Genomic DNA, 7986 nt, shown 5'->3' on the forward strand with positions numbered 1-7986 from the left:
GATAGATAGATAGATAGATATGTGTTGTATGGAAGAGGATTAGGGCCAAGCAGTTTAAAAAAAAAAAAAAAAAAAAAAAAAAAAAACATCTTGAGATTAAAGTCATTATAATGCAAGATTAAACTCATAAAATTTCAAGAAAAAAGTAGTTTGGACTGCGTTTGCAGTGCCGCAGGTCGTAGAAAGCAATGCTCGCGAGTTTGTTTACGCCTTCGGCCGAACAGACGCTTCTTCCTTTTTTCATCACATATCACATCTGATGCTATTTACACTAAGTGAAAATAATTACATATTCTCTTTAAGTGACAACAGCAGCATTTTTAGCAATGTGCTATTTACACTATGTAAAAGTAGCAGATATAAGTGTAAATAGTAATTAGATGCTATTTATACTTGTAAATATTGACAGATACTATTTGCAACTCAGTATTGTTGTACGTTAACAGGATGATATAATAACAGTTTAAATTATTTTATTTATTAAAATTATTAAATATATGCTGCCTTACAACAAAGCCCTCCCTGTATTCTACTTACCCCTAAACCTAAACAATTAATACATCATTATTACACAGGTCATTAGGCAATTGATTTCCACTTTTACAATGTGATATGTGATGAAAAAAGGAAGAAACAAACTCTGGTTGACCACATACGTGAGCATTGCTCTCTATGACCTGCGCAACTGCAGACGCTGACTAATACAATCCAACAAGATAAAATGAACATGACACGAGTGTGTTTATTCTCAGTATTTTATTTCAACTTTATTTTCCTAATTTAATTATTTTATTTATTAACATTTAATTTCGGCTTTATCTCTCTCAATTTAACAAGTTTTTTTCTTAAAACACAACAACATTATTCTAAAAATTAAATGAGTTTATTCTCAACATTTTATTTTGACATTTTTCTTGAAATTTTATGAGTTAAATCTTGTATTATAATGACTTTAATCTCGAGATGTTTCTCTTTTTTTTATTGCTTGGCCCTAATCCTCTTCCAAAGTGTTGTTATTTTTATTTAAAACTGTTTAAAAAATTACTGGTAATTTAAATAAATTGTAAACAAAAATAAAATATTTTGAAAAAATTGAATGACAAAAGCACATAAAGTGACTTAAAAACAAAATGTTAAAATAAAAGCTAATTCAAAATATTAATCAACACTACAGTTGTAAATAAAACTAAAATACCACTGGAATGACAGTTTTAATGATTATGGGGATAAAGTAGGCCTTACTGATGTTTGTTTAACAATTGCATTTTGTTGTATGTCAAAATGCTTTATATGAAATTCATTTTATTTTAATTAAAACGTTGTACAGCGAATTATGTAATGACATTTTTTGTACTAAACATTAGAAGGGAAGGAAAAGTACATACATCAATGATGAAATCTGTGTACTGTTTCATGCCGTCATGTTCATCCTGTCCCTTAACGAGATCTCGCCTGTATTTGACCAGGAACAGGCCCAAGTTTTTCTCCTCTCTGGATAGTTTCAGTCGCAGATCCAGTTTCTCCACATCCTCCTGGCTTCGGAACAGAGCAGCCAGGATAGTCATGGGTTTAGGAGAGCTCTCATGAGCCTTCTGCCAGATCTGCTTCATCTCCTCAACATTGCCATCTACTGGAAGACCTGCAGGAAAAGACAGAGCAAGTCTGGACATTTATAATAGAAATGTATTCTGATATATAAATGTTACATTAAAAAAAAAATAATAATAATAATAATAATTTTTCCTTTTAACATCTCAAGAAAATTACATTACCATTTTAATGTGCCACAAAAAAAAACATCAAAGTTAACTTTAATTCAGAAATGTAAAGCATGTTCATTATAGAAAACTATCCATATGAATTGCATTTTTTCAATGGGGTAAGCGTTTATAAGATTTTTTTTTTCTTCATCCTACTCCTGTTCTTCTTGTGATGAATGTATTTTTGTTGTGTTTGTTGTTGTGGCATTTCGTGTTGCATTACCATGAAAAGAGAATAAATAAATGAAATGAAATGTTTCAATGCATCTGAATAATAAATTGGAATGGAAACCAATTAGTGACAGGTAATTGTGTATTATATTTTTAGATCTTCAACCACAGCTCCTTTCAAATATTTGCACCACTATTTTTTGTTTCTCACCTGTGTACTGGGCAAGGCCCAACTCATAGACAAGCTCCAGCAGGTGATCAGCATGGTTTCCAACCAGCATCTTCTTCAGCTCCACCCAGATCCTCTCACCTGAGATTGCTGCCAGTCCTCTGCCATTCTCCCTTATTGCCTCCAGAGTCTCGGGTTCATGTTGCCCAGGCTCAGTTGCCACCCGACCATAAAATCTACAGCGCAATTCGACAGAAAAAAAAATAAAGAAAAAAAACTCTACTTTATAATGTCCATTGAAAAATGTTAATGTAAAGATTATATATGGTCAAATTTAAAGGGATACCTCTGTTATAATTTCTTCACCCTTATATCATTCCAAAGGCATATATTTCTTCCCAGTATCAGTATATAATTACCTGAAGTATCTCAGAATTCGAAGGTAGTCCTCTTGGATCCGTAGTGAGGCGCTGCCGACAAACCTCACTTTCCTGTTCTTGAGGTCCTCATATCCTTGGAAATAATCATAGAGAGTCCCATCCAGTCCTGTAAAAACACAATAAAGGACCAATCAAATACACAAAATTTTTTAATTATTCCAAAGGATTAATTTATGACAATATTGCAAAGCAAAGCTCATGTAGGTGAAGTATTCTGTTAGAAACTCCATTTGTTTTACCGAGAAACATGGAGTTGATGGTGAGATCTCTGCGCTCTGCATCCTTCTGCCAGTCTGTGGTAAACTCCACCTCTGCGTGCCGCCCATCAGTCTGCACATCCACTCGCAAAGTGGTCACTTCAAAGTTCTCGTCATGAAGCTATATAATGTATAAATCCGTATGTTTCAGTTTGCATACATAACATTAACATAAGCATTATGTGGAAAACTGTCAAAAATGAAAACAGGAAGCTCAATAATATGAATTAAAGGTTTAGTAAAACACCCAAGTAAAATGTCTAATGGATATCAATATAAGAAGCTGCATGCTTCACCTTACCCTGGCAGTAATGGTGCCGTGTTTCTCTCCTTTGTTGTTAATCATCCTGACTCCTGCTGCCTGGAACATGCCCTTCATCTCCTCTGGAGTGGCTGTGGTGGCAAAATCCACATCTTCAGGCCGTTTTCCGGACAGAAGATCCCGCACCGCACCTCCTGCAATCCTCAGCTCAAACTGGTTCTTTTCAAATATTTCTATTTATCCAAAAAAAAATCACATGTTCTTGATTATAGTACAAATAGTATGGTACGTTAACACTGTAATCATGTCGTTTGGACATGCCTAACTTAATAAAATATAAATTAGTTTAATTTCCATTTGTGTTATTTTGTATTTTTGCTGACGTCAATATTATTATATAATATGCGAATGCTAATAACAATGAGTAGGTGTGTCCCAACTTCTCACTGATACTGTATGTTAACAGTACCATGATGGGACCACCACAGTATTTATGAAAGGTGATGACGACTTAAGATAAAGTGAGCTTACCAGCAATACCAACCAGCCCGTCGGTAAATAAGGACTCAAACTCTTTAGTTTTCAGTTGCATTGTAACTAATAATCTGCGACTCCACGTGAGATGAACTCGGCTGATGAACGAGGGGCGCAGAAATAATTTAGCCCACATCGGTGAACTTAAAAGACAATAATGTAAGTGTATGCAAAGTTCACATGTCATATAAATAATGCTTAATCTAAAATATGCTTAAAAGTTCGGTTAATAAATAGCTTATGACTTAATGTGACTCTTCGAGGCTAGCTCTCAAGGTGATAAGCACATATGATATTACCAAAGATAACACGGTGAAGTTATAATTGGAGTTACCAATTTATCAAATGTGACATAAGATAAGAAGCATAAGATAAGATATTTATTCACCTAAGAAAAACTACATGCTTTAGTATTTCATCACATCTGTAGTCTCACTCACGCCGTGCGCAGCCATGACAGACATTCACGGAAAAGGCGTGGCCAGAATACACAGAGTTTCCGGGGTAGCTACGTAATGACCGTAACAACCAATGAAAATAGTTTATTTACTCTCTTTTTTTTCAGGCTCCAATACACTGTGACAGCCTGCTGTATTTAACGTTAGGGTAAAACTAAAATGTATTTACATTTCTTGATTGTAATTTAAATAGGGTTTTAATGCAATTTATTAACACGGAACCTTGTTTCTAATTCCTGTTGATAAAACTGCCATATGTTTATTATGCTTTATGTAAGCTATTAAAATAATTCGCTTCTCTCCACATCATTATTCGATGACTCCAGAATCGCTGGGTATTATTATTATTTATTTTACTGTCTATGGGTATTATTCAGTCCGATTCAGTTTTGTGAAACAGTTCCAATGTTTTATTTAAAAGATCCGAAAAAAAAGATTAATCTCATCGAGTTCCTGGTTAGTTCAATCAGCAGTAAAACAACCGTAAAGGAACATATGAGTAGCATGATAATAAAAAGCAGTATCTCTCTGATTGCTTCTAGTCCTAAATATTCAAACTCGATAGTATGTCTACATTAAAGGTTACCGCCCACGAAGCGCATCGCCAGAGTGATGAAGTGACGTGACAGGCTATTGGCATTTGAGGTGAGACGCTGCTGGGATACGGTCAATCTGATCTAATGGCTAAAGTGGAGATCGCTCCTTTGAGAAACTGGGATGATTTCTGCCCAAGCTTAGAACGCTTCGCCAGACCAGACACGCGAGATCTGGCGAAGTGGAACAACAGAGTGGTCAGCAACCTCCTGTACTATCAAACAAACTATCTGGTACTAGCAATCAGTGTATTCCTGGTTGTAGGGTAAGTCCAGTTAGGTTAGCCTGTCTTCTTGGTAAATGTGATCATGCATGCACAATATGGTATTTAACTGTTAAATTAATATTTAAATATTATTTCTAATTTGTCGTCGGCACGTCAATACAAACATCGCATTACACAAAGTATCGCGAGAAGCGACTGTTAAAACAAAATATTCTAAAATCAGCTTTAAATAAACAACTTTAAATGCACTATAAATAAAGTCCTCATAAAGTTCACCTATTTTTTTTGAATGGCACTTTGATACTGTATTTTTTTTAATCTATTTTGTCTATTTATTTTTTTTGTTTTTAGGGAGAATTGTATGTTGTACTGAAAAAAATAAGCTGTTCTCATGCGAAGTTTTTGTTCTGTACAATTTAGAACATGAGATAATTCTTAGCTAAATATAGTTAGTGGACAGTTAGTTGATCTGGGCACACATAGTTGTGTTGATATGTGGGCAGCTGTGTTTGTAAGACGAAGGCCAATCTAATGTCTGGGTGATTATGGTTTGTCTCTAATATTATATCTAGTTGCTAATACGGAACAATATTTAAGAGTGTAGTAATCAGATGACACTGACCAGGAGCAAAGGGCACGAAAGCAGTTTTAGTCATGAAATCATTTTACAATCATTGACTGCATGTCTATTTTAACGTTTCAGAGTCAAAATTATCAAACTGTCATGTTATTAATTATTTAAATATTTTAATTCCAACATGGAAAGATGCCTGCTTTTTGCCAACAATATTTTATTGTGTTTACACTTTATAACCGTTAGGGGTCACCATTGACTTGTATTCTCATTGACAGAAGGCTGTGGTCTAAAACACAATGAGTACAACTTTAATGAGTACCCTGCTTATTTTTAAGTAGATTTTGAAGTAGCCTAAAATCCCGTCACTGCCAAATTCTCTGTTCACAGGTGTTTGCACCCTGTGAGCATGTTCACGGGTGCAGCAGTGGTGGCGTCTGTCTTCATTGGCTCTGTATGGGTAGGGGAGAACAAGGCGATCATCAAACAATTCAAGAAGGAGAACCCTGCTTTGTTTGTATTCTTGGGGATAGTCGTGAGCTATTTCCTCATGTCGCTTTTTGGTGGAGTTATGGTGTTCCTGCATGGAATCCTGCTGCCTCTTATCTGTAAAGTTTCTTAAAATCATAAATTAAACATTTTTAGATTTTTTTTTTCCATACGATTTTAACCTATTCGATGTAAAAAAAATAAGACTCTTTGTTCCTTGCAGGAAAACAAATGCAAAACAGCAGTTTATTAAATCCAGATATTATGTATATATTATGTATATATTTAGCATGCAACATGAAGTATCTGGAAGCTTAATGTTTTTTGGCCTTTTGCATTTCAGTGATTTTTGCACATGCATCGCTTCGCCTACGGAACATGAAAAACAAACTGGAGAATAAGATGGAGAGTGCTGGACTCAAGAAATCACTCATGGGAATCATACTTGAAGCACTGGGTCAACAAGAAGAGAACCTCAATAAAATTCAAGACTTTCTGGAGAGTAAACTCAAGGAGTGAACTTTCAACCGTGCCTTACTGAGCTTCGCTCCAATACATGAAGGAACAGCTTTCAGCTAGCACAATTTGTGAAATTCACTCTGTTTCTTCCAACATCTTTCATTAGCTAAACAAAAAAAAAAAATTCTCAGTGTGTTTTTTCTATAATGGAATGAAAACAATATTGAATTGAAAATAAGTCTTCAGGTCAAATGTAAGAATATGCAACTCAAAACGTCTTCCTAAGAGTTTTTCTATGACCTATAGGGAAAGGTGTCATATGTGCATATTTAAGGTGTTAGTATCCTTCTCTCCCAAAATACATTCATTCATATATTAAGAAATCAAATTATAATATGACAGCATGTTTTCAGGTTTATGATCTTCAAATATTCTGCAGTGTGATAACTTTAACTCTAGAAAAATCACTGTGGTTAACGGCAACTGGAAACTCCTGCGGTACTGATAATGAACTGTATTACTGTGTAGCAGTGGTTTCCGACCCTGGTCATGGAGGCACCCCAGCACCCTTTTTCTGACACACCGATTTCAGATCTTGGAGTCTCTACAAATGAGCAGATGACCTGAATCAAGTGTGTGTTAGATTAAGGATACATGCAAAACGTGCAGTGTTGGGGTGCCTCCAGGACCAGGGTTGGGAACCATTGCTTTGTAGAATTGTTTACTTCTGTTTGTCGTTGATGTGAACTGTTCATTGAACATTGATGTCTTTTAACACATTGCTGATGTAGCTGTGTTGCAAAAGCAATATGAGGGTTTTAGATACTTACTTTTTTGCATCATGCCTAAGATTATCTCTTTGATTAATGCACAGACTTTCATGTCTTATTGCTTTCTTGTTACCTATTAGGTTAAATAATTCAAAAGTTGAATTTCCTGTGGTGCCATTAACCTTAATTTGCAATGTGGAAATAAGCTTTATTCTATTAATGTGCTATTTGCATTATAAACCAGTGTGTTTATGAATATGATAAAGTAAAATAATAACAAATAGCAGTTTTTTTTGTATCAAGTGGCACAGTGGGTAAAATAACTGTAGGTGAATGGCACCGGAAGCCTCACACGTTCAAGTTACAAATGCATTTATGTAAAAAATAATAAGGTGGATATTGTTCAATCTATGCAAAGTGTGTTAATAAAGTCAAATTGTTGTGTTTTATTTGAATCAAATATAGATTTACTTTGAAATCAAATGAATTGCTGTGATTAAATATGCCATCTTGCAGTGTGAATTCAGCATCATGCAGAGGATTCTAATTACCAATGTCATTTTAAAAATGCCATATTCATTATCATACATAATTCATTTATTACATAAGCAAAGTGTTTGAAAACATTGGTTTACAAAGATAAATCAAGTAGTAGTCGGTCATGTGAGCTCAGCATGTTGGCCCCATGCAACGTAATCTATGTAAAATAAATCAATCAGATTTTCTTAGGCTACTGATATGGCTGGAGTCTTCATCTTCTGTGAGTGTACAGGACTTAAAACATGTTTCCAAAAGTAAAACCTTTTTAGAGAGGAAAAAATGA

General features: G+C 34.7%; 2 protein-coding genes across 4 annotated transcripts in view; one reads left to right on the forward strand and one right to left on the reverse strand.

The window, feature by feature from the left end:
- LOC128015842 (CCA tRNA nucleotidyltransferase 1, mitochondrial) overlaps window positions 1-4787 on the reverse strand; it is a 7855-nt gene extending 3068 nt beyond the window's left edge. The window contains exons 1-7 of one of the 3 annotated variants that reach the window (XM_052600034.1): window positions 3982-4787; window positions 3591-3691; window positions 3099-3292; window positions 2780-2918; window positions 2520-2646; window positions 2143-2336; window positions 1386-1639 (exon numbers count right to left, since the gene is read on the reverse strand). In XM_052600034.1, coding sequence (XP_052455994.1) covers window positions 1386-1639; window positions 2143-2336; window positions 2520-2646; window positions 2780-2918; window positions 3099-3292; window positions 3591-3651 — 969 coding nt within the window. In that variant the 5' untranslated portion in view covers window positions 3652-3691; window positions 3982-4787. Of the gene's footprint in view, window positions 1-1385; window positions 1640-2142; window positions 2337-2519; window positions 2647-2779; window positions 2919-3098; window positions 3293-3590 lie in introns of all 3 variants that reach the window. The other 2 variants (XM_052600033.1, XM_052600032.1) reach the window with 2 other exon arrangements.
- LOC128015845 (PRA1 family protein 3) lies at window positions 4660-7610 on the forward strand. The gene is made up of 3 exons (XM_052600036.1): window positions 4660-4910; window positions 5836-6053; window positions 6278-7610. Exons 1-3 carry the CDS (start codon window positions 4732-4734, stop codon window positions 6451-6453), a joined length of 573 nt encoding a protein of 190 aa, XP_052455996.1. The 5' UTR covers window positions 4660-4731; the 3' UTR covers window positions 6454-7610.
- Window positions 7611-7986: the final 376 nt, after the last annotated feature.

This window comes from Carassius gibelio, chromosome A6 (assembly GCF_023724105.1).
Source record: "Carassius gibelio isolate Cgi1373 ecotype wild population from Czech Republic chromosome A6, carGib1.2-hapl.c, whole genome shotgun sequence".
In the NCBI taxonomy this organism is placed as follows: domain Eukaryota; kingdom Metazoa; phylum Chordata; class Actinopteri; order Cypriniformes; family Cyprinidae; genus Carassius; species Carassius gibelio.

Bases quoted from the DNA above. Each gene is read 5' to 3' on its own strand.
- LOC128015845 (XM_052600036.1), top strand. From the start codon at position 4,732: ATGGCTAAAGTGGAGATCGCTCCTTTGAGAAACTGGGATGATTTCTGC. The intron at 4,911-5,835 runs GTAAGTCCAGTT...CTCTGTTCACAG, and splicing joins AGTGTATTCCTGGTTGTAGG to GTGTTTGCACCCTGTGAGCA. The intron at 6,054-6,277 runs GTAAAGTTTCTT...TTTGCATTTCAG, and splicing joins AATCCTGCTGCCTCTTATCT to TGATTTTTGCACATGCATCG.